The following is a 26970-nucleotide window of genomic DNA, read 5'->3' as shown; positions in this document are numbered from 1 at the left end:
GAACCCACCATCTCCAAACTCACGGAGAAAAAAAAAAAATAGACCCCATATTAACAAAATCAAGCAATATAAAAAAAAGTGAATCCCATATTAAAAAAACAAACAATGTTAAAAAAAAAAAACGTGCAGACTTTGTATTCGTAGCAAACACTAATATAATAAAGTTTTAGATACGGAGCACAAACTACAATGTTATATTAATTATGTTTTGAACATAATATATAGTGTATATATATATAATCACTATTCAAAGATAACTACATACATATAGATGCACTATAATCTAAAGTGTTGGGCCCGTGCGCAGCACGAACCTAGGCCATCTAGTTTGATAGAGAAACATGGGTACCCTAGCTATCACCCTTTTTCTTTTCCTATCTCTTTGCGTCATCACGGTTAAAAATGGCAAAAGGGCAGAGTATATTGCTTTTCTCAGGCGTTACATGGCCGTCTGTGGCAAGCATTAATTGCTTACCACCTCTATTCCACCATGTATCAGCCAAACACGGTATAACTCTTTTATTTTTGCTTTTTCTGTAATTTCTACGGTCAAAGACTGAAATTCCTTAATGGATTTTGTTGCATTCAATTTTGACTCCTTAATTTTGATTGGCTAATATCAGTTTGAGGTGGAAATTCAAGAGAATCCCCCCCAAAACTACAAGTCCCACATCGTAAATTAGGTTTCCAATTCTTAGATTTGGGGTTCTATCAGATTCCACTATTTCACACACCACACAAGTCTGAAAAAATCAGATAATAATTTGCTGGAACCTTTGATTTGCCGAGTTTTTAGTTTAAAAAATTAATCTTTCTTTTGGTTTGTGGCTAAGGGGTTTGAAGGATCTTCAAATTGCATTACTCGACCTAGGCTGCACATAGAAGAGGTAAATTTCTTTCCTTTTAGTAATATTCAGTACTCTTTATTTGTATGTGTTCTTGTATGTTTTGATTAGCCTTAATGGTCTGTTTAGGGTTCATTGTAGCATAAATATGGTTTAATCTCAGAAACTAATCACCATTTGTTTTGTTTTAGCTTAAGTTAATTAGAGCTTAATATTAGTGTTAAAATCTGGATGTATGTATGTAATGCTTCATGTTATTTTTTCCCTTAATCAGTATAAGTAATTCTTTCTCTATACTCAACCCTTTATGTTTAGGAGATAAGAATGGCAGTATAAAACTACTTTATAGGCTTGTAGTCCATTTACTGTGAAATATATGTCTATGCTTAGCATGCTTGCCTTAGTTTTGTCTAATTTTGGATATGTCAATACCTATATTAGCTCTAATGGTCTTTGTTACGTGTTAGTAGTATAATATGACTATATTCAGGATTCATCTTAGGGTTTAGATGTTGCATATAGGAATTTGACAACAAAAATGCTCCGTTCTGCAATTTGTCAATATTTGGTCCTATTTGCCTAATCCCATCATTAGCATGTTTTAGAAGCATATTTGGTCATGATTTATTTAAGTATCTAACTGTCTGCCCTCTTAATGAACTCATGAGAGTTTTAAACTCTGCAAAGGTGTTCAATATGTTTTTTCAAACTAACTGTAAAGAGTCCTACATGTAAAATGAACTTGAAGTAGTATTTTAGGACTTCAACATGACCGTTCAAGCTTGTGATTTGCCTAGTTTAACATGGTAACTTCCTTGAGTTGCTTAATACTGAGTTAACATGCCTAGGTCTTCTATTGAACATTCTCTATTTGTTTTCTCCTGTTAGTCTGAAGTCTGCTATGGTCTATGGCATATCAGTAATGGTATGGGATGTTTAAGTTGTTCATATGTGTTTGTTTTGCATCCATTGAGATAGTTCATAACTCATTTGAAGTAAAAGCATGATTTGTTGTCATTTTGACCTATTATGCCTCTTCCTCCTTTTGCTGTGCTGTGAAGTAATGGATATAAACCATAAAAATGCTCACCATATTAAATATGAATTCGTTTCCCTGAAAGTGGAAACTTGTTTAGTTAGGTGTCGCACAATCCTGAACCTTTTCATTTTTATTGTGACTTAGTATGTGTTTGATTAAGTCAGTTCAGTCCCTGTTCCATTCAATATCTTTTTCCGTTTGTGCTCTTCTATTTTGTCCTACTTGTTTTGAAGTTCGTAGATGAAATCATGTTGGTACCAGTTGAAAGGATTGTGTCCTGTCTTTGCTCTTATTTTAGAACAAAGCGCTGTTGGTTTAACTTAGAATTATGAAATGGACATCTATGATGTATATGTTGACATAAACATGTTGTGAACTCAATAGGAATCAAGCAAGATCTATGTGTACCTTGATACATGCTTAACATGTCATACTTCATGTTCATTTCTATCCTCTGCCTTGTACTGAGTTGTTATTTATGCTGATATACACTCTGGTGTATACACGAAAGTATACCCTATATATTTAACGAGTTCATTTGTAAGTTTGACAAAGACATGATACTGATTGGGCCTGTTCCTTTAATGGGTTTCATTTGGCGATTATGGGCTGTGGCTATCTTGAGATGTAAAAGATATACAATGAACTTATATGGTGTATACACTTAGAAGCATACAAGAAAGCATATATAGTGCGTATATTAGTGGATCTAGGTGGGAACATTTAACTTAACTATGTTTAGAATAATATTGTTGGGCTTGCTCTTTCCCCTTTACTACTTTGTCACTAAAAATGGGTCTTTCCTCTACCTTAGCTGATTCGCATTGCTGTTGGAGTTGGGCCTTGCCCCGTGTGTTATCTTTGCTTTAATTGGGCTTATTTGTGTTCTTTCTATTTATTTGGCCCTCTATTTCTTTTGTTTATTCACCCAGTCATGTTGAACATGTTTACCCTACATACTTGTATACGTGAGTTATTTGTATTTTTCTACTTAAGTCCTTATTAGTTTAATGATTAAGTATAGATACCCTCTAACCGCATTTCCCCTTTTCCTACCTTTATTTGCATGAAAATTCGACACGGGCCATTTGGGTCACATTGTTCCGATAAACCTGTTGGGCCAGAGGCCTAACCCTTTTTTCTTAATCGAGTCTGAATTAAAGAAAGATGATTGAAGACCCAACCATGAGTGAAAATGGCAACTGGTGGGCTTAGGTAGGCCCACTAGCCTAACTCTTCCTCATTTTTTATTTTATTTTTGTCATGTATACTATTTGTATAGCTGTTGTATATATAAATAACACTTGAATGTATATTGAAACCCAAGTGCGTTAAAAACTTAGGAAGCTCGTGTAGTTGCTAAACAATTTCTCAAAATGACTTTCAAAGTATGTCACGGTCTATTATAATTGCATGTAATTGGTAAACTTTAGATTTTTACACAGTATTTCAAGTGATAAAATCGAAAATCAATAACATATACAAGTTTAATAACATATACAAGTTTTACGGATTGGGATTAGATAATGGAACTATTTGGGGCCATAAGCCCTTCGAAACTGAAAAATAATAATGGACTGCTTTTGGACCAAAAATGATTTGTTTTGGGCCATAAGCCCCTTTCAAGGAAATAATACAGACTTTTGTTGGACTCAAACATACTTTTTGGGCCTCAGCTTATAGAGATAGAAACTTGGACTGATTTGGACAAGTAAAAAACTGATTTTCAGAAAATTCAAAGTACGGGGGAGCAAACTTTTTAACTTGTTTGAACTTAAGGTATTTTTAAAACCTTTTGGGCCCAAAGCCCAAACCATAAGGCAATAAACAAGAGGAAATACACTTGATGACTTGAACCTATATTTGAAGTAAGATGACTTTGGTATAAAATATGGTTGACCAAATGAGCTAAAATGGAATAATATAAATAAAATCCTTTTTCTCTATTTGTACTTATAAAAAACCTATGCTATTTTCTAAAGGAGATACTCCCCCCCTTTTTTTTTTCCTAAATGTATATAAAACTTTTAAGGATTCAAATTATGACATTGGACCAAATTAGTAGAAACTCTACTTAAGAGAAAATCTTAAGTATGTTTTGGTCCGGAAATGAAATGACTTCAACCCTTATAAACGTTTTTTGAAACCAATTCTTTTCCTTAAAGATTTTGCCAAAAAGGGAGTTATGATATTAGCATGACAGTTTTTTGCATGAAAGAAAACATTCTTTAGCAAGTAATAGCAGTTATTCACACATTGAATCTCGAAGGTTAACCATATTCTACGGATACTTAATACTAGGGTGCTTAAAACCTTCCATAGGGGATCACCAGAACCTTTACCTCGAACTTTTTAAAAATGATTTTTCTCTTGTTTGAATAAACATTTTTAACTTGGTTTTCCTAATTTCCCTTATAAATTAGGTGGTGACTCTAAAAAATATAAAATCCGAATAGAATCCACAACCTCGTAGTAGCTTTTATGCACCCGCGTAAAAGTGAACGGTAACAGATGATAACTCTGTTGGGAATTTTCTAGGTTCTAACCATAAGGGTTTCAATATAATGTGATTTAATTGTGAATATTTGCTTCCTTGTTTATTTTCTTGCAAACATAACTATCATGTATTCATATCATAAACTCCACTACCACGGGCAAAAAACATGGTTTCAAAGGGGACATGCGGGCTCGCGGTCTAGCCTTCACTAATAAACCGTAACATTCTTTCTTTGGAACACGTTGAACGCGGAGTTGGTACGCGGTCGTCCAACAGCCAACAACGGTTCACCTCGGGTAGTCCGCTCGGGTCCCTATCAATTTGAAAAGCCCACTCTAGCATTGACTAGGATAGAGCCAAGCCAAATCCTGACGGACTAGCACATGCTGACCTAGACGGGTTTTGGATATATGATATGTATCTAAAACCCATTAAGGAGACTACCCTGTGTCAAGACGGTCTATGACCCGAAAGACACCACGTCCCACTATGTGCTAAATGAAAACATTTTGTGTGCCTATGTGCTAAACCATTGTCCTTGGGGGTAGGGAATTAACCGTGTTTTATTTTATAGATGCATACAAATCTGAAATTCAACATGGTTCTCGAGGCACACCATATGCTGAAAATTAATACCGAGGAACAAAGGAAAATGACCAAGTGTTTAGGAAACCTTCCTTTTTGATAACATGTTTGAGTTTCAAGTCATTGGTATCCTTTTCTTTCAATGTGCAAGTTATCAAGTCCCTGTTGAATGCACCAGGTGATACCATACTTAGCAGCAAGTGCTTCAGCCTAATTGTTACTGCTGCGTTCAATTGGGACTGAATAAGCAAAAATGAAATCTCCATTGTATGATCTCACAACAGCTCCCATACCTTTTTGGTGTCATTGAAGAAGCTCCCGTCAGTATTGAGTTTTACCATACTAGTGCAGGGTTCTTCCCAAGCAATTGGCGTATATCTTACCATGGGACAGAGTCTTTCCACTTTGTTGCATAAGTTTGGCCAATATTCTTCTGTTGTAAAAGAAAGAAATGCTTCTTGTATCACTGCTTTGATATTTCAAGTGCACTGAGTAACCATTTTGTATTGATAAAATCTGCTTCTATCTCCATATCTACATGCAGTTCAAGATTTCTATATTTCCCATCATATCAACACTGGAGTAGCTTGCAGAATCAACTTATGAACTTTGTTCTTAGGCTTGAGATTCCACCAGTTGCTAATGACAGTTCTAATTGGCATATGATGATGAGTAATACCAAGAGGAGTACCCATAGCTTTCTAAAAGCATTCTGCAGCCTTACCTTCCACCTTTACATATTGCATATTTTCAGCCTGAGGAATATAACAACAATCACAGTCAATTCTGTCTTGAGTGCTAGTATTAGCATTATTCCAAGCTCTAGGAAAAGGCAATTTATCCACAAACATTCTCTAGCAGATGAAGGACATTTTAAAAGGAATTTCTCTATGCCAAATTTTGTTGATATAAGTGTCAATATTTCTGTGCTTTCTGATCAGTTCCCAGGCTGAACCATTTGAATAATTACCATCCTCTGTAAGGTCCCAAACTGCATAATCCCCATTGTCATCATTTCCAATTTCAATAGATATAATGTGCAGAGCTACCTGACTTGGTAGTGTTCTGTACAATTTATGAGCATTACACCTATTGTCCGCCATGAAATCCTGCACTTTGGCTCTATAGTTGCTTTTATTGATGTAGTTTTGACAAATATGAGCAATAGGGCCAATCTTTGTCCAGTTGTCCCACCAGAAACTACAAGTACCTGAATTGATGTGCCACTGTATGTATTTCTCACTCGTCTCTGGCCCAAAGTAAATGTTTCCAAGCTTGTGAATTACCAGCTTGCCATTTCTTACCAACTGAGTGCATTCTGGGCAATACTTTGCATTGAGAAAATTAACGCATATGGTTTTTTTGGTTTTGAATTGCCACCATCTTTTTACAGCAAGAGTATTAGCAATATCACTCAGACTTCTTGTGCCAATTCCAGTTTCATTAGGGTAACATAATTTCTCCCAAGCACTCCAATAATATTTGTTCTTTCCATTGACAATATCCTAGAAAAAATTGACAGTGTGTTTCTCTATAAGGTCCAAAGTATCTTTAGGAGGGTTAATAGCAGACAAAATATATATAGGCAAAGATTGTATGACACTTTAATTAAAACTTATCTACAACCACAAGATAACATGTTACCTTGCCAGGCATTAAGTCTCTTAACAACTTTTCTTAACAACTTTGAAACCATGCAATCAAAGTAGGAGATTCTTTTTCTACCTATGGAAATGGGACAACCAAGATATGTGAAAGGGAAAATCTTTTCAATAAAACAAGTACAATTCCTTACTCTATTAATACTGTAAGCACAGGTTTTGGGGCTGGTAAGAAAGAAGCTTTTATCCTTGTTTACCATTTGGCCAGAAATCTTCTCATACCTCTAATCTGCCTCATGATTAGTTTAATAGAGATGGAATTACCACTATTAAAATAACTATATCATCAGCATAAGCAAGGTGAGTAATTTGAGGACCATTTTTGTGCATAGAGAAAGGAGTAAAGGTTGGATTATTCAACAGATTATTTAAGGCTCTGGACAGAACCTTAGCAGTAATGATAAAAAGTGAAGGGGATAATGGATCACCTTGTTTAAGACTTTGGAAAGATTTGAAAAAACCTTGTCTAGTTCCATTAATAATGATGGAGTACCAAACATTAGATATGCTTCTCCATATAAGGTTGATCCAATCATCATTGAAACCAACTTTAGTTAAAACTTTAATAAGAAAGGACCAAGAAAGCCTATCATAGGCTTTGGCCATATCCAATTTCAAAATAATATTGCAGATATGGCCAAAGCCTATGATAGGTTTTCTTGGTCCTTTCTTATTAAAGTGATGTTTAGTAACCTAACATGTTATGATTTCAGCTCTTAACCTAACATCCAATCTAAAGGCAATTTTGTTAAGAGAAACCAGTTTGGAGAAGAATAAATAGCACAGCATTATAAGATAAAAAAATTCGTAGACATAAGACAATACATTATGCTACATTTAATAAATTCGTAATCAAATTAAGAAGTCAAATATTGCCAATAGAGTTACACTTCCTTTGCACTTATGCGCAAAGGTGACGCGACTAGCTAGCTCTCTTCACACATTAAAAAAGATTATTTATGCACTAGTGAGAGTATCTTCTTACACTCAAGACAAATTCCAGATGTTAACAAATACTTGATAAACTTGAATTCCAGCAGAACAGTTCTTATGAAAATAAGCATTTATTCCTTATACAGCAAAGTTTCCAAGATGGCTAGGATATAGAGAATCAAGATTTAGATCAAGCTCATTCCTCCGTGCCTCTACATCTCCATCTTGGTAATAATTACCTCTGCACTCAATTAGCAACCATAATTTAATTATATCTTCCAAATAGCACTCTTTCAATCAACCGAATAACCAATCTGCTCTCTTTATGTAAGTTTTGAAAAGCATTGCCAATATTTTGTGGGATAAAAATGGAGGCTTGCATTAAGTTGATAGCAATTTAAACATAGTCTAATTATGAAAAATAAGTAGCAATCATCCAACATTTTAAAAGAATCCAATGTCATTCAACAAAAAAAATTAAAATGGTTGTATTCTGGTCAGCTTATTTGCAGCTCGACTAGTCCATCAATAGATAACTCTATCCAATGAGACTTGGATAGATGAGAAGACATCACCTAATATTTCTAGTTTCTTTTTGGTTTTGAAACTTGATTTCTCGGTCATTTTATTTTCATTGACCACTTGATCTCGTCCTAGTATGCCAATATCCCATTCAAATTTCAATCGAAAGTGTGACTCGCTTGGGTCGCCTGTATGAATCCTCACTTGTTGTATTTCTTCATTTAAATTCAACTCAAGCGACATTAGACAAAATAACAATACATATTACTAGACTAATTTATATTGGCGACACCAACTTGTTTGGTAGTTATTGTTGTAGCACTAGACTAATTAATAAATATAAACTACTAGAAGAATAAAAAGTAGAAAACAAAATGCATAAAGAGGAATAAAAAGTACAATTAGAACATAAAAAGTATGATACATTCTAATTGAGATAGAGGGAGTATTTATTTTGACTTTTAAGAATAAAAGTTTTATCAGATTTGTTTATTCATATGTTGATTTTGGCAGATTATATAATTACCCGATGTTTAGGCATGGAGTTTGTTGTGGGAAGAGGAAAGATGTCGAACTAGGGACTTGATTTTGCTCTTGCCATTCAGCCTGCTGTCCTATTGTCTTCTCCTTATCCTTCATCTGTTCACCAAATAGTGGAACAAACAATACAAATAAAATCAGCTAACTTAACAATTTAGAGATAATTAAGTTGAAAATGTAAATTGCTCATCATGAGAAATTTACAGAAAATAACAAGAAGCAACTTCACCTTCTTTGATAACATGTTATTTTCCTCTTGTATTGCCTTTCCCTGTGAAAGAGCACAATATATAATTGTACTTAAGACATTCATGATGCTTGTCATTTGCTACCTATGTTGCTTGGACTCTTCAATAATGTTGTCATACCTGTGTCAGATTCTCCAAAATGCATACTTTTGGAGGATCCAAAACATTTCCGTCGACATTTTTGAAAAGTCCGAGGAACATAGTTTGCTACAAGCTATTTTTCTGTAACAAATGCGATGTTCCCACGAGGAACCAAACCTTCTTATGAAGCTCAGATATAGACTCATGCATGAGCTGATTCTGCAAGAGAGATCCAACACAAGCAGAAGTTGCATTTTAGGGAAGGTCAAAATTCGAATGGAGAAACAAGGGTTAATTTCAGGTATAACCACATAATTTTATTCACTAAAACAATATAGAGCCCGTTTGGATTGGCTTACAGCTTAAAGCTGTTTGCAGCTTATAAGCTGAAAAAAATAAGTTGGGGTAGTCCAACTTATTTTTTTTGGCTTATAAGCTGTTTTCAGCTTATAAGCTGCTTTAGATAAACTAAGTCAAATGGGTCCAATTATTTTTTTGAGCTTATTTTAAGCATAAAATGACTTTAAGCTGGCCAGCCAAACACTCAAAAAAGCTGAAAACAGCTTATAAGCCAACTTATAAGCCAATCCAAACGGGCTCATAATCATCTAACTATTTTTCTCCATATTAAGGTGATAGAACACTTTTCACTATAATAATAAAGTCATAACACTTTACCCAATGTAACAATGGGTAGAGTTGCTATATTGGGTAAAGAGTGAAGTGACTTTATTATGATAAAGAGTAAAACTCAGTTATTATTAAGGGATAATTGAAGTCCAATACCTTTGATGATCTAGTTTACAAAATAGCTAGCAAATGTATAGTTTTGTATAATTGTCCTTCACTATACATATAATATACATATACTATACGTATAATATACATATCAGTGTATATATTTTGAATATATTTGGGCTATTGCAGGTAATTAAGTTTGGCCGTGTTGGAAATAATGATCGCACATAGGAATAATATACACATTAAATAATAAGAATAAGAGAGTAACAACGACACCAAATCTTTTAACGTGGAGAAAATATAATATTCGAGCGGAGCAATATAATAACACTTATTACAACTTGATAGTGTCAAAAGACTACTACACCTTCAAAAAGAAACAACACTCTTTAATTCACACTAATCACTACAATATTACTCCCACTCTCTATTTTCTCACAAACTATTTTTCTCAATAGTCTGTGTCACTCTCTCTACACTCAATAATTCTCTCTGATTTTGGTGTGAAGAAATGAACGTATTAATGCTCCCTTTTATAGGAAATTTGTTGCTCCTCTTAACTAATTAAACTGCAATGTAACTTTGCCAATTTGACAACTTGAATATACAAACTGCTTTGCAACTTGTTCCACCTTTCAGATCTTTTTTTTTCTTCTTTTATTTCTTGTTGCCAAGGTTTACTTTTTCATTTTCTTTTATTTGTTTTTTTATTGGTTCCACAGGCCGGAGGGACATAAACGAAAGAATCCCTTATTTTAATGACAAACTAATTCTGTGACTATACTGTTATACTGAATAAAGTTCAGATACCGTACTTTTCTGGATCGGATAAGTTTTAGAGAGCTATCAAGCTGTTGCTCCAAGTTCTGGAGGTCCTTCAAGCTCAATGACTCCAGATCTTCTCCCATGTAATGCCTTGAAGTGTTAAGAGGAAAAATTAATGAACAAATTGAATTCTTTTTAAGTTTTACAAAAATATTCATGGAAGCAATCTCTTACTTGTGAATTCTTTGCAGAAGAACAATCTTAGCCTTGAGTTTTGTGTATTCCAAGCTCCAATTCTCCTGCAATCAAAAGGATTGAGGATTTAAAATTTATGGACCCGATCGAGTTCATAATTCTACCGCAATACATTTGATATACTAAGGTTCGAAATCTATCATATTTGTACTTATTTACTGATCTACATTTTTTATTGAGTATTATATAGGATCTAAACTAAAATTACTAGACCAGATGAACCTGTAACTAAAGTATCTGCCTCTGCCTGCATTGAACAGTTCAACATGGCACATTTGATACTATATATACACAATATTGTTCAGATTCTCCAGAAATGCTGTTGTGTCTATGTTGGATCCTCCAAAACTAGTGCAAGGATCCTTCAAAATGCACTATTTTGGAGGATCCAACACACACCTATCGCTATTTTTGAAGAATCTGAGCAACATAGACTATAAACATCGTATTCATGAAGAGGTAAAGAAAAAGATGATAGTCAAACTACGGATGCTTCAGAATTGCTTGCAAGAAAACGTCTCTCTGCATATGAGTATCTTTCATATCGATCAAGAATCTTCTCCATACTGTTGCAACAAAATAGTATAACAAATTACTTCTACTTTTTTCCAAGTAAAATATAATATCCTTGGAACAAATAATTATGTCAACACATTTACGTAGAGTACTTGTAATGTAACTAATTTAATTTAATATTATCATTTTACCTTAATAGACATGCTTTATCAATCATAAATCTCATGGCATATTTAAGATTATAAATTTCAAAAGCTTTATTCTTCTGTAAACGCCGCATATACACCGAAAAAAAGGAGATTATATGCTTGTTTTGCTTCCCACCAGGTGCCTGAGCCCTGATATCCGCATTAGGACCTGACTAAAGTCGGACTCGGGCGAGGAGTCCTACATAGGGGGAAAAACCGCTTCGTAACAAATAATGTTTGTTACTTCCTCTGATTCAATTAATGTATGTCTTTCTTTCTTTTTTACCCCGTAACACAAAAAATGTCACTTTTTTTGTTTTTTGTTTTTTTTTTGACAATGGTAACATAAATAATGTCACTTTTTATATTTAATAACTTTTAAATTCTAATATCCCATTGGCATGTTTGAGACTACAAGGTTCAAAAGACATTTCAATACATTATACACATTTTTAGTTTAACACCACGGTATTTAAAAGTCTTCTTTAAAGGACTTCATACTCGGTCAAGCTAATTAAGACGCATAAAAGTTAATCGAAGGAGTATATAGTAACTGAAAACTATGTTTAATCCCCAGTTAATGGAGCTATAGATATGTAGGTGTAACCTTCCTAGCTCGTTAACTTACGGACTCCTCCCTCCGATCCAATATAATTGATTTTAGCCTTTAAAAATTGGTCCAAAATAATTGATGTTTTACAAAACCAAGAACTATTTAGCTCTCTTTTTCAAATCTGCCTCTGTCACATTCTCATATCATCATAATAATTATGCCAACCTAAAAAGCAAAGAAAAGAGTATCTTAGCCAAAAGCCCCCTTAACTTCTAGGAGTTAGTGAATTCCTTAATCCATGTGCCTAAGGTGAAAACCTCAATTATGTTGGACCAGAGGAAGTATTTTGCTAGGGTAGTCTTTACACAATATATAAAAATTCTCTTGCCCTTTAAGGCTTTAACATCTATGAGCTATCTTAAATGATTTTGATGAGATTCTTAAAAGCAAAAGAAAAAGGGAAGATTGACGGGAGTATACATGTTCTCTTGTAATTAGGTTTCACAGTTTTCTCCAAGTTTCCATACCTCTTGGAAATGTAATCTGTTGGAAATCTTACGGAAAATACTTGATCACGAACCTTGTCAGAAATACTAGATCACGAACCCTTGTAGAGAAACTCTTGAAAGCTTGAGGCATGTCAATTAAGACACTGTCCTTAAGGATATTTCACCCGGTATGAGTGTATCCCCCAAGATTCAACAAGCCCTTCTAGTATAAAACTAGGAGCCAGAATCTAACAAAGATTTCACAGAGGTAGATAAATAAACCAGCAAAAAGAAAATGAGAAGAAGGATTTGATTCTTGGTATTTTCTATATCCGATATGATGATACAAGATCATAGATATACTCCAAAGAAAGAGATGATTTCTAATAGTATTTGTTATCTGCCAACGTTCCAAATATTTAATAGGAATTAACAGCCATAAAGATAATTAGCCATAAACACAACAAATTGAATTGTAAGATACATTGGGCAACAAATACATTTGACCAAATTAAATGAAGGACATTAAGGATGTTAATGAAAATATTATTATTCTTTTGAGATATAATATTTTTCAACAATCCCCTATATATCTCAAAAGAATAATAAGGAATAAAATGGAATTTTGCTGGGTTTCCACATATGAGTACAATATATCGAATCTGGTGTCGCGTAGACAATGAACCAGACCTAGATCAAATAAGATTAAACGTACAGAACAATTGGGGAAGGTTAGAACTTCTATGAACTAATAATTCTTTTGTAAGCTCAGGGACTTATTCTATCACATTATACTCGAACAATCTTTGTCGTTATCACGGTTTTGCGTTAAGAGACCATGCGCGTGTCCTGGTATTCATGAGTACTCTAGAAATCCGTTACAATTTCATAGGAGCGGCACCACTCCACACTCATATAGGTCCACCCGTCAAGTGTATTCTGCAGAGCAATACACCACCTATAAAGGATATGGTAATGGATTAAGAGTTTTTAACTCAGCCTCACTTTGCCTTGCAGAACTGCACCATATTCACACACCATAGGAAGGAACATAATCTAATAGTGCACTTTTGATCAACTAATGACTTGTTATTACCCATATGAACCTAATTCATGGGATCTCCAATCACATAGGTTAGATTACCATGATTATTAATCTTCTCAAATGACAAAAAGCTCATTCCCCTTGATGTTTCTTTTCGTCCTGTGAATCGGTCAAATTCACCTCAGATTTCACACAATTATAAAAATCATCACAACTCAGAACAGCTGCTCTTATCACAATATGTCGATACAAACAAATGTTGCTTTTGTTCAAATTTAAATACTTGCTAAGTAGCTTTTTAACCACCCAGTATCATAACCAACAAACTCCAAAGCCTCAATTCAGATATCATATCTATATAATTATGCTTTGTTTGGTTATTTCACCTCCACGAAAGGTGAACACACCTCATCAGAATCGAAGATCCAGTTATCATCATTGTATCTCTGTAATACAACGGAAAATCCATTTAATACTATGATTCATGGTATCTCTCAAATATTATTTTTTTCAAAACTAGAATTGATCTCATCATCAATGGCTTCTTTCCAAAACTTTATTTTAAAAACCCTTTGAATTATAATACCAAGAAAAATATTATCACTTTTAAAAAATTCTCTCAACATAATTCCAGTAAGACACATAACCCCCACATTTTTAAAAGTTTTAAGATAAGGGAACAATATTTTCATAACTCATAAGACATCGTAACCCCCACATTTTCAAATATTTTATAAGGGAATAATACTTTCATAATCATAGGAAGTATTACTAATTTCTCATAAGACATTTCATCTTATAAATAACAAGTTAATAATATAACTTCACTCAAGTAAATTTTACTCACACTATGTCATCATCAACAAAACAATTGAAGAAAGCAATATGAGAAAAGTAAGCATTAAAAATAAATATTTTCGTTATTTATTTGAAAATAGTAAGCACAAATAAACTATGATTACAATATTCATTGCTCATAGAAATATTATTTTGGTTTAGACAACCTTATCATACTCAAATAAAACTTTCAATTTTTTTTTAAAAAAAATTCAAATGTGAGTTTAAGAAGAACTTTTTCTTTTCAAGTACTATCCAAGTTCTTGAATTACCAAGATAAATAAATCACTCTTCTTCTTCAACTTTGACTTGAGTGACACAAAATATTTTGTAATTAGCACAAAGTAGCTTAGTAACACCAAAGTCATCTAACATCCAATGTCTCCCCCACAAGATTCTATTGAGGAATGACCACAATATTTATGTCATCCGCTTAGTCAAATTTATTTTTACTTAGCGGGATTATTATTTCTCCGAATCTCTTTTCTACATCTAGGAGCATAGATGGCTTAGCTTCCCACACACAAAACTATTTTCCACGGTTTTGATTATTAGCTTTACACAATCTAAAAGCCACATTATTTGGCATATGGATCTATTTTGTCAAGCACAACCTCGTGATAAAATTCTCGCGTTAGTGTCAAGTTCACTTTCATAGACAAATACTAATATAAAATTTTCTGAATAAAAAAGCTAGACAACGAAGAGCTTGGCTTCCACATAAACATTTCATAAGTACGAAAGGAAATTTGTCATCATTCAAACATCTCTTTACCCAAATAATCAAGCAAGATAATTTTCAAAGCCAAAATTAAATTTACCAAAAACTCATTAATGTGCAAAGAACACAACTTATACATCAAATTCAAACAGAGTCTCATAAGATAGGTCTTCAAATTCTTGCACTGTCATTAATCCATTAAGAGAAACATTAATTCCAAGCCAACTTTTCAAAAATGTCATTATAATAGATGTATATTAATATATTTATTTGTGCTCATCTTACTATCTCAAATATAAATTATCCAGAAATACTCAAACGACTTGGACATTATTTAGGAGTTATTTAAAATAATATTACAACAACAAAATTCATTACAGCTCCAAAACCAACGAAGTATATTCAGATAAAACTAATTGTAATTCAAGTTAGATTCCTACTCATAAGTTAAAAGTTACATCCTTTTTAAAAAAATAATGTAAAACACCATAAAGATTTTAGTAATTGAACTTAAAATTTATGCAAATCCCAAATCTAAAAACTAACCGGGGCATCACTTTAGAAAAGGAAAGGCAAAGAGTGTCAAAGTTCATCTACCTACGTTTAACTTTCATGTTTAGCAGAACCATACTTGAAACTTAGACAGATTATACTAAGTTATTTTCTATTAATTTTCCGTAAGAATAGAGCGTGAGAAATATCCTTAAGATTGTTGGAAATCTTACGGAAAATACTTGATCACGAACCTTATCGGAAATACTTGATCACGAACCCTTGTAGAGAAACTCTTGAAAGCTTGAGGCATGTCAATTAAGACACTGTTTTTAAGGATATTTCACCCGGTATGGGTGTATCCCCCAGTATTCAACAAACCCTTCTAGTATAAAACTAGGAGCAAAAATCTAACAAAGATTTCACAGAGGTAGATAAATAAACCAGCAAAAAGAAAATGAGAAGAAGGATTTGATTCTTGGTATTTTCTATGTCCGATATGATGACACAAGATCATAGATATACTCCAAAGAAAGAGATGGTTTCTAATAGTATTTGTTATCTGCCAACGTTCCAAATATTTAATAGGCATTAACAGCCATAAAGATAATTAGCCGTAAACACAACAAATTGAATTGTAAGATACGTTGGGCAACAAATACATTTGACCAAATTAAATGAAGGACATTAAGGATGTTAATGAAAATATTATTATTCTTTTGAGATATAATATATTTTCAACATAATCATGGGTAAAATGCAAATCAGAACTTGAAATAAAAGCTGATATGGACCAATATGAACAAAACGACTATTATTAAGGGCAATAGCATCCACATCCTGCGTGTAAAACCTTTCTGAATCACCAAAGTGAAGCAATTCAGTATGATTCAGAAGTTATCACCAAACGGAATAGCTCTGTTCTGCACTATTGCGTGTACCTCGACAATTAAGTAGCTTACGGTATTATTTAAGTTATCACAATTAAGTAGCTTAGGGCTCGTTTGGTTGGAAACAACTTATCCCGGGATAACTAATCCCGGGATTAGTTATTCCACCCTCAAGGTGGGATAAAAAAACACTCTAATCCCGGGATAACTAATCTCAGGATTAGTTATCCCGAGTTTTTTTTCCAACCAAACGTGGGATAAAGCGGTACTAATTTTTATCCCAGGACTATTTTTCTCTATCCATCATACCAAACGAGCCCTTACATATTTAAGTTGCTCGAATTCTTCACTTTTGAGGCCGCAACCGTGCATATATATATGCCGATACGATGTGGGTGTGGGATTCGTATCGGATATGTCAACTGATTTCGGATAGACACTCGAGATAAATACAATGATTTTTGTAACACAAAAAAAAAAAAAAAAAAAAACCTAAGGTGAAATTGAAGAAAATGCAATACCGTGTATATAGAAACTTCTATGTTAGTCATTTTCCTTATATCTCCTTCTGGTATTCTCCTCTTGATCAATATTTTCTCCTCGGAATACGTTGTAAGTTTTTCACATAATTTTATTTTTAGCTATTTGAATTATTTTTAGCCTAATCTCCACATCCGTATCCGTATCTGGATCCATATCCCGAATTTGAAAATTTAGATCATGCAGAATCTACATCCGTATCCGTATCTGGATCCATATCCCGAATTTGAAAATTTAGATCATGAAGAATCTGACTTCTAGATCAGTACTTGAGTCGCTAATTGAAGGAAGGGAATTGAATCCCCTTAAGAAATTGTATCCCATAAATAGGGCAAAAACTAGCCTTTTTTAGTTACTGTTGAATCACGGTGACATAAAAGAAAGTTCTAACAAAGTGACCAAGAAAGTTTAAAAATGGCTTTGGGTCATAAATTCAAGCCACATTAGTTAAATTTCTAGCTCTAGCACAGATTGTTATCTCCTGTCAATATAAGCATTGTGCAAGTGACTCTGCTCCCCAGTGTTATATAAATGGGAAGAAATTATTTCTTGTTTCAGTTAGACATTAAACCCTATCTTCCATTGGTTTCACTGAATTCGCTAGTGCTGGTAAAACTTAGTACTTCCTTTTGTCCTATTTTATATGGTGTATTTTTTTAATCAGCCAAAAATATTGATATTTTTTATATTTAAATAATAGAGCTTTAAGTCTTTTATTTTATCTTTAATGAGCTGATTTATGTCACACAAATATTTTTGTCTTTTTTAGATCACAGGTTTCAAAAATCTTTCTCATTTAAATTTTGTGCCTAGAGTACGTCGTGTACTATATATATATATATATATGCACATTCTCTTACACCAAGTTGGTATTTACTAATAAAATCCCCTTCAAGACCTTCAGCCACTTTGAAGCTCCACTCATCAGGTAATAGAAATATGTTATATTAGTTAGTGTCTGATGGATTATAGTTTTTGAGAAGACAAGATTTGTTATTTTTGGAATAATAAAAGTATTTATTTAATACGTTTATTTTAAATTAAAAAGGTTTTCGGATTTAAAGAGATGATTGTTAATAAGTGCTTATTGGTGGATAAGCAAATGATGCCTGTCATCACTAAGAAATATTTATTTTCCCACTGATTTCCCACTAACAATGTTTAGTGGTTATTTCTCACTAAATGTCAGTGAGAAAAATCAAAATAGTAGTGTTTTACGTGGAAAAATTAGAAAGTTTCTCTGTGCTACAATGGTAACCAATTTCACACCATACGTTTTCCCAGTGAGCTAAGTTCAGCAGGAATAAGGTGGGAAAATAATGTTTTATAGCACAAATTTCCCATTGAATGTATATGGGAAAAACGTCTATTTCTAGTACTGTATTGGGAATGTATAGATATAGGGGTGTCAAATGGGCGGGTTGGGCTGAAATTAGCCCAATCAAAATGGGCTGAAGTGATAAATGGGTTGGGCTAACATTGACCCCAAAAGTTACTTGGGCTAAAAATGGGTTAGGTCATGACCCGCCCAATTTGACCCAATTTTTTTGAAGGGTCTATTTTCGAGAAAAACATTTTCGTGGGAAATATTTTCTAGAAATACATTTTTTGCGAAAAATATTTTCGCGGATTTTTCGAAAATATTTTTGAGGAAAACATTTTCCGTGATATATTTTCGAGCAAATCATTTTTTGTGAAAAATATTTCCCTTCATATCAAACACACTACAAACTTATAAGATACATGATACAAGAAAAGTGTGTACATAAAAAAAAATAGAGTAAACTCAAGCAATAAACCCAAATTTAAGTAACTCTTAAAACGAGCTAGAATTGGACTAAGTTGGAGATCACTTTTAAATGAGTTATGTTGGGTTGGGCTAAAATCAGCCCAATGTGAAATTATCTTAAGCCCAACCTATAAAATTTTGGGCTAATTAGGTGGGCAATCACCTTTTGGGCCAAATTTGACACCCCTATATATATAGGTCTATTAATACGAACAGACACTTAAAGGTACTTTAAATACCTATTCCTCCCCAAAAAAGAATGTAACGATCGTTAAGACTTCCTCTTTTACTGCTCTCTACAATCACAAACTGTGTTCTTGTGCGAAATTCAAATTTAATGCTAAAATTTGAATTTCATTAACTTTGTAAATCTGGAGGAATTCTGCCACAAAATTCATGCAACAACATCGTGAGGGCTTAAATTACTTAAGGATAGAGATTACTATCTATCTAATACGATTTTCTTGGGAAAAAACAATTTAATTTGTGAATAGAAGCTAGAATTAATTACTAACGAAGGCAGAATCGTATTGGTCTTGGATTTTAGAAAATATAACTTATTGGGTTCTTGATAAATTATTAAGACATATTAAGTAAATCTTGAAGTATAAATACAAGATTTGAGCTAAAATTACTTAATCCCGCGGAACTCGTAGACGAAGCACTAGCTTGATCGTCCAATTACTACGACAAGCAATAAAAGGAAACACGAATCATGCAACAAGAAACCCTAAAAGAGAGACAATTTCTTAAATAATACTCCACTTAAATAAAGTTGAATTCTAAGCATGAGTAAAAATGAAAAAGCTAGCTTACCAAGAATCAGAAGAGAAGTCAAAGAGTTTGCCATTGTTAGAGAAAATAATCAAAGCGACATCAGCATCACAAAGCACTGAGATCTCATTAGCTTTCTTCACCAAACCACCTCTTCTCTTAGAGAAAGTCACTTGTCTGTTTATCTTATTTTCTATACGCCTCACATCCACTTTCCCTCTTCCCATCTTTAGTTTCCCCAAATATGACCTAAAAATGGAAACCCTGGCTTTATTTCCCTCAGCTGGCTCAACCAAAAGAAGAGATATCTCTTCTTCTTTTTCCCTTTTTAGAAAAATGAACAAAACCTCATTTTTATATAAGAAAAAAGAAAATAATCTTAGTCGTCTTCTTCGACTGAGCACTAAATTTAAGAAAAAAAAGAATCTAAAACATATCATATTATTTGTGTAGTTATATATAAAATTTTAGAAACTTATTTGTGTAGTTATATATAAAATTTTAGAAACTTATGGTCTTAAACTGATAAACCTATCATAACATTTGCGTAGCTATAAAAACATCTCATTAAAAACAATAATTATTTTTAAATAGTATCCCCTTCATCCCAATCTATGTGTAGTGTTTAATTAGACACGAAGTCTAAGATAAAAAAGAAAGGTTTTTGAAACTTATGCATGGTCTAAATAAGCCATAAAAACTTCTGTAGCTACAAATGTTTTATTAAGGATAAAATGAGAAGTTTGAAATTAACAACAACAACAATAACATACCCAGCATATTCCCACAAATAGGGTTTGGAGAGGTTGGGTGTACGTAGACTTTATTCGTACCTTTGTTGGGTAGATAGTTTGTTTCCTATGTATCCTCAACCCAAGAAAATCATTTTTCAAACAAAAAATATTAAATTATTATTACTCTCTCCGTTCCAATTTAAGTGTCATAGTTTGACTGGGCACGAAATTCAAGAAATAAATTAATAGAGATTTTTGAATCTTGTGGTCTTGTAGTCTTAAACTTGCCTCGATATTAAAAAACTTGCTAAATATTAGAAAGAGACGCTCTTTTTAGGATAAAGGGTCAAAAATGCCCCTCTACTTTGGGAAAAGGACTAAAAATATCCTACGTTATAAATTTGAATAAAAAATACCCCTCCCGTCATAATGTTTTCAAATATACCTCTGTCTTAACTGAAATTTTCAACATAACCCGATTTCATTTTTAAACCCGCTTCATTTAGTATTCCCTCTGTTTCAATATAAGTGTCTTACTTTTCTTTTTCGTATATCCTAAAAAGAGAGGGAAAGGGTAAAAAATGCCCCTCTACTTTGGGAAAGGGCTAAAAATATCCCCCATTACAAATTTGAATAAAAAATACCCCTCCCGTCATAAAGTTTTCAAATATATTCCTGTCATATGCGGCCAACTTGTTCCCGAGTCTTACAACTGGAGCCACTAGGCATAGGAGCGGGTAACCCATATGCGTTTTTTATTTAGTTGGATTGAGTTTAAATGGAGCAAGTTTAAAAATAAAATCGGGTTACATTGGGAATTTCCTTTAAGACAAGGGTATATTTGAAAACTTTAATGACGGGAGGGGTATATTTGATCCAAATTTGTTGTGGGGGATATTTTTAACCCTTTTCCCAAAGTAAATGAGCATTTTTGACCCTTTCCCCCTCTGTTTAGGACATACTAAAACGAAAAGCAAGACACTTATATTGAAACGGAGGGAGTACTAAATATGAAAAACATACATATTTTTTAGACTATTCAAAGGATGTTTTTGACCACATAAAATATTACACAAATTGAAACTATTAGAGGAATATTAGGTCTGGAAGGGAAAGGAGAGGTTGTCTGAAAAAGCAAGTACATAAAAACGATAAGACAGGATATGTGAGGTGACAAATGAAACCACAATAACTAATGCACGTAAGGGGCAAGACGGGGTATTGAGGAACTAACTGATGTGTATTAAGGATTTGTTGTCTACTACTGATTGGCTGGACAACTTGTTTCCGTTAGTGTCTGCTGGATATAATATGAACCCTCACAGCTATTAATACAAGCTTCTGTACATCTGTGCTCTTTACACTTTCTGCCTTCTCAGTGCTATGTGTGTGCCTCGTTATTACAGTAGAGGAGTAATTTTCTATTCTCTCTTGACAAAGTCTTACTGCTCCTTTCGTCTTAATTTATGTGATAGTCACGGATTTTATGAAAGAAACTTTTAAAATAGGTCTAAAACAAACTATCGGTATTTATGTGCCTGTAAAAAAATTCATTAAGGGTAAAAGAGAAATTTTAAATTAAATTATTTCTAAGTATAGAAATATATCACTTTTTTTTGACAGATTAAAAAGAAAAATATATCACATAAAGTCAGCAGAGTAATTATAGTTCCTTTTTACTCTCACTTCCCTTGACTTCTTTCTCATTAAATTTTGACTGCTAGCTAGTGAACTACTCTATCTGTTTAGTTTGTTGTTATGGTACAATTATTCAATTAAAGGTGTTTTGTTTAATCAGTTAAATTTACATAATTATACACTTTAACGTGGTAATAAAAAAGCCTTGGGTTCAAATCTCACCACTACTCAAAAAATAAAAATAAAAAAAATACATTTTGAAGTGTTCGGTTCATGAAAAAGAACTAGAACTACACGCTAGGGGCGTGTGGAAAAATTAAATATAAGTAGTTGAAAGTGTGTTCTCCCTCACAACTTAAATCTTTAAATGATATGTTTATACACTTCAACATATTTTATACTGTTGAAAAATCAAGCTCAAAAGTAACAATATAAAGATGAAAATAAGAGAAACAATATAAGATAACTTTCTTTTTTCTTTCAAGTCTATTTATGTGTGTATAATGTGAGTTCTTATACCTCTGTTTATAGTGTTACATAGATGCATACAAAAGGTAGTCATAAACATGGCATGTCCCATGAAACTCGAGAGGAAAGATCACGGGGGAAGATCACAGGGGAGATTATGAAGGTATGAGAGTTAACTGTTATTTTATGCTGCCCCCTAATGAAGTGAAGATCGGGTTCTTCCGCCTAAGCAAGAATTAGTAAAGTGTTGAATGTAAATCACCAGAAATTTTACTGTGGAAAACGCTTTGCTTAAAGAAGTAAAAAACCACAACTTACTACAGTAGGATTTGCCCTAAATATTCACTAACAACTCAAGTAGTTTTAAGGTTACAACTCCATAACCCAAGGAACTACCAACTAAGTACTTTTCCCCTACAATGCTTCCTAATTGTAGCAACCCTTTCAAGACTATTCCCTAGCTTGAAAGTCTTTACAACTTAATCAACAAAAACCTATTGCAAAACTTCTAGTAAAGTAAATAGGTTACAAATCAAGAACTAAGAACAACTTATCAACTCAAGAACTAAAGCAGCACCTTCTTCTGAAACGAGTTCTTTCGTTGATGGTTTTGACTCTGTTAAGCACTCTACACCTTCAAACAAGCACATAAACACCTCGAGTAGCAAAATTCCATGAAATAAGAGTTTGATGCTTCACCAACTAACCTGTTACACCCCGGAAAATTCTCGTTCGTGCACAGTGAATTGACTGACGAAGGGCAGTTACGAGTATCGCATTAATGATGTCTTAATGACATATTGGAGAAGAATTATAATGTCCCTTATATTGGTAATGAAGTGTCAAGTAAGTTTCAAGAAGGACCCATAAGCCAAGTATGGGCATAGGCCATCCAAAAGGGGTGAGTTAAGGAACCATTTTCGGGTGATCTGGTTTGGAGGGACCAAAACGCTACTATAAAGTTGGAATTTGGGAAAACACCATAGGATGCAAGTTGTAGATAATGGAAATAGCTTTCCAAACATAGGTCGTGGGCCATTCTACGACGGACTGTTTTGGGGAGAAATATCACTCTCTGACACACTTTGCGACACAACATGCGGCTCGCATGTACGACATGCGGTTCCGCAGTTCAACCGCAAAGTGTGCCAGTGAGAGTTGGTAACCTGGAAAGCTTTGCGACCCAATATGCGTTCCGCATGTCATGCTTTGCGTCTCGCAAAGCGTGCCGCATGTCGTGACGGTCCAGAATTTTCTGGACCACTTTAAATATACCCAACTCGTCCAAAATCATATTTTTCCTCCATTTTTGGTCAAGAAAACCTCTAGAACCTTCTCTAACACTCATCCACAAGAGAACTCAAGGGAAATCCATGATCAATAACACCAAATCCATGAACCCAAGTGTATGAAACCGTTAGTGCATCTAATTCAAGAAAACCCAAAAGAGAGGAGATAGGGTTTTGGTGCTAGAAGGGAAAACTCCACTCAAGGCTTGTTCAACCATCATCCAAGGTAAGTTTTATGACCATTACATGTTGTTTAAGGTATTGGAAGGTTAAGGTACTCGACTTGTAGAGAAGCATAGCAAATGGGTCATTCAAGAGTGAATAGTGTCATGTTTGAATAGTAGTTGAATTGAATCATGAATGTTAGGGTGTTGTGAGTATGAATACGTTACAAATAACTTGTAGACCATGAGGTAAGTGTGATACGAGGGAAAATACGATAACGAACCTATAACCATAAATGTGAAGAAATTGGAGAGAAATGGTGGATTTTGCCTAAAGTATATGAATGAAGATTGTTGCTTGCGATATTGTGAGTTGATATAAAATACGGGAAAAGTAGTACAAACAAAGGAAGTGCTGCCCAATTTTCTCTAGAATTAGTAGTGCATTCTTATGGTTGGTTGACTAATGTTAGTACGAATCCTCTTTTGAAGGTAGAGGCGCGACATTGAAGGAGAATAAGCGAACGCTAGATTGCTTAAACGAGAAAGGTATGTGAGGCTTAACTCTTCTTCCGAAAGGCATGAATCCTTCAAGTTTTCCATGATCCTTCTATAAGATGAAGCTTATGAGCCCTTCTATGTATGAAATCACATATGAGCATGATAATGGTGTTATTATTGCTAACACTCACCTTATGTTTTATTTCCTTCAAGGCGAGGCATGATAATCACAAATGTCCATAATACCATCGGGGGTTCACGACCTTATGTCACCCCGACATAGTGTGGTTGCCTTAAAGCTTAACGTATGCTATGATAGTAAAATGATCAATGATACTAACTTGTAATACGACTATGGAATACTAAGAAATGATAATATGATGTTATGGCAAGAGATGTATAATGATAAGGTGTATGATTGAGGTTGTGATGATATGATTTCCACCGCGCCTATATGGCCGGGCATGTCACCGCTAATGCGGGCTGCTAAGATTTCCACCGCGCCTATATGACCGGGCATGTCACCGCGAATGCGGGCTGCTATGTTTACACCGAGCCTAGAGGGCCGGGCATGATCACCACTAGTGGGCGGCACATGAGGGTTACCCGGAAGCGGGTGACGATACAGATGATGATGCGATGATGTATATGACGATGTGTGCGATGATGTATGAGATGTGCTAACATGTGTGCTATAATTATGTAAAATGTGATATAAGTAAGTAACGTAATTGCCTATGACATTTGTGCAGGTTATATCCTTGTCTTTTGACGCATGATCCTTCCATTATGTTTGTTTATTTCATTCCTTCCTTACATACTCAGTACAATATTCATACTGACGTCCTTTTTCTTTGGACGCTGTGTTCATGCCCACAGGTAGACAGGGAGGAGATCTCGCTCCGGATTCTTAGAGGCTGCTAGTTGATTGAAAGCCCTCCATTGCCCCGGAGGTGCCTATGATGATCCTTTTGTGTACAATTGTAGATGTCATCTCATAGAGGCTCGTAGATACTCGACGTGGGTCGTAGGGTTTTATGGCAGGATCTTTATGCATGTATATGTATATATATGAATTGTTTTGCGAGCCTAAGAGCTCATGTGTATAAAAGTATTTTGTTCTAAATGAAACGGTTTCTTTTTATGAATTGAGCATGAATTGGATAATTGTTTGTTAATAAGCCCAAGAAGTAATATTACGAGCGGTGCTCGGTGGTTAGTCCCGGGTACCCGTCGCGGCCCCTAGCTGGGTCGTGACATAACCATACTTGAAACTTGTTCCACATGATTCATCTAAAAATATTGTATCATGTAAGTTGTTTTTTAGGACCAAAAGGAATGTTGATGGGTCTATTGACATATACAAAGCGTGCCTAGTTACAAAATGCTTCACTCAGAGGCCAGATGTTGATTTTCACTTGATACTTAGCCCTGTCATCAAGCCTACCACAGTATGCATGGTCCTTTATGTGACACTTCTCTTCAACTGGACCCTATATCAACTTGTTGTCAACAACACGTTCCTTTATGGTGACCTTGATGAGGAGGTGTACATGACACAATCTCTGGGACTTGTTTGTGATGATAAGCCAACTTACATATGCCGGTTGCGTAAAACGATCCATGGATTGTTACAAGCCCCCAAGCTGGGTTCAATGCACTCACATGTCATCTCTCTTCCACGTATTTTGTCAAGACTAAATTAAATCAGATAACTCATTACTTGTAAGGCATGGTCTTGCTGACACTTTGTTGGTCCCGGTCTATGTCGACGACATCATTGTCACTAGGATCAACCTTTCTAATTTCTATCAGGTTATGCTTCCCTTGCTTCTCGCTTCTCAATTAAGATTTCAGGAATCTTCATTATTCTCTTAGCGATGACGTGATACACAGTTCTGAAGGAATGGTTCTTTCTCAGGCGAATTATGGATAAGTTGATGTTTGAATGTAAAAGTGCACAGACTCCTATTAGTGCATCTGGACTGCTTAAACTCACTGATGGTGCCCACATGACATATGCAACTCACTATCGTCGAGTCTTAAGCAGACTTTGATACCTGTCATTTACTAGACCAAACATCTCCTAGGTGGTCAATAAGTTATGTCAATTCATGCAATCACTTTCGGACCTTCTCTGGAAAGCTGTCAAGTGTGTCCTAAAGTAACTTCGTGGTATGATCCAATTTGGGTTGCGTGTATCTTCAATTGATGACTTCAACCTACACATGTTCTCTGATTTACAGACATATCTTACATCTTGTTTCTTGGAAGCAATCCCATCAGCTAGTCCTCCAAAAAGCATAAAGACTATCGCTCGTTTCTCCATAGAGGCCGAATATAGGGTTGGGGCCAATGTTCTTGCTGAAACCTTGTGGGTCACCAGTCTTCTGAGTGAGATGCTATTCCGGTCCATGAGGCACCTAAAATTTATTGTGACAACATTGATCTGACATACTTGAGCAAGAATCCCATTTTTCATAGTCGCATGAAACAATTTGAGGTGGATTTCCATTTTGTATGCAAGCATGTACCGGACAAAAATAGGGTTTGTGTTATTCATGCCCATGTTGCCGATCAACTAGCTGATACGCTGACCAAAGCACTAGCCAAGCCTGTGTTCGACTGCAA

General features: G+C 34.4%; 1 protein-coding gene and 1 long non-coding RNA gene across 6 annotated transcripts; one reads left to right on the top strand and one right to left on the bottom strand.

Moving 5' to 3' along the window:
* The first annotated feature begins 350 nt into the window (after positions 1-350).
* Positions 351-5497, top strand: LOC132615720 (uncharacterized). Its single transcript, XR_009572809.1, has 3 exons — positions 351-508; positions 834-887; positions 5145-5497. It is a non-coding gene; the product is annotated as an uncharacterized LOC132615720 (long non-coding RNA).
* Positions 4925-19989, bottom strand: LOC132615718 (truncated transcription factor CAULIFLOWER A-like). Of its 5 annotated transcripts, XM_060330325.1 has the most exons (9): positions 19588-19989; positions 12550-12705; positions 11197-11278; positions 10692-10756; positions 10508-10607; positions 9129-9170; positions 8852-8893; positions 8609-8721; positions 7606-7801 (listed from the first exon to the last, which is right to left on the bottom strand). In XM_060330325.1, exons 2-9 carry the CDS (start codon positions 12606-12608, stop codon positions 7699-7701), a joined length of 606 nt encoding a protein of 201 aa, XP_060186308.1. In that variant the 5' UTR covers positions 12609-12705; positions 19588-19989; the 3' UTR covers positions 7606-7698. The 5 variants fall into 5 exon arrangements, with proteins under 5 accessions (XP_060186306.1, XP_060186308.1, XP_060186305.1 ...); XM_060330323.1 differs by lacking the exons at positions 7606-7801; positions 12550-12705 and adding an exon at positions 4925-6471; XM_060330322.1 differs by lacking the exon at positions 12550-12705 and having other exon boundaries at positions 19588-19984.
* Between the last annotated feature and the right edge of the window lie 6981 nt (positions 19990-26970).

The sequence above is a fragment of the Lycium barbarum genome, chromosome 10 (assembly GCF_019175385.1).
Source record: "Lycium barbarum isolate Lr01 chromosome 10, ASM1917538v2, whole genome shotgun sequence".
Taxonomy (NCBI): domain Eukaryota; kingdom Viridiplantae; phylum Streptophyta; class Magnoliopsida; order Solanales; family Solanaceae; genus Lycium; species Lycium barbarum.
This window is presented reverse-complemented; position numbering and strand designations above follow the sequence as displayed.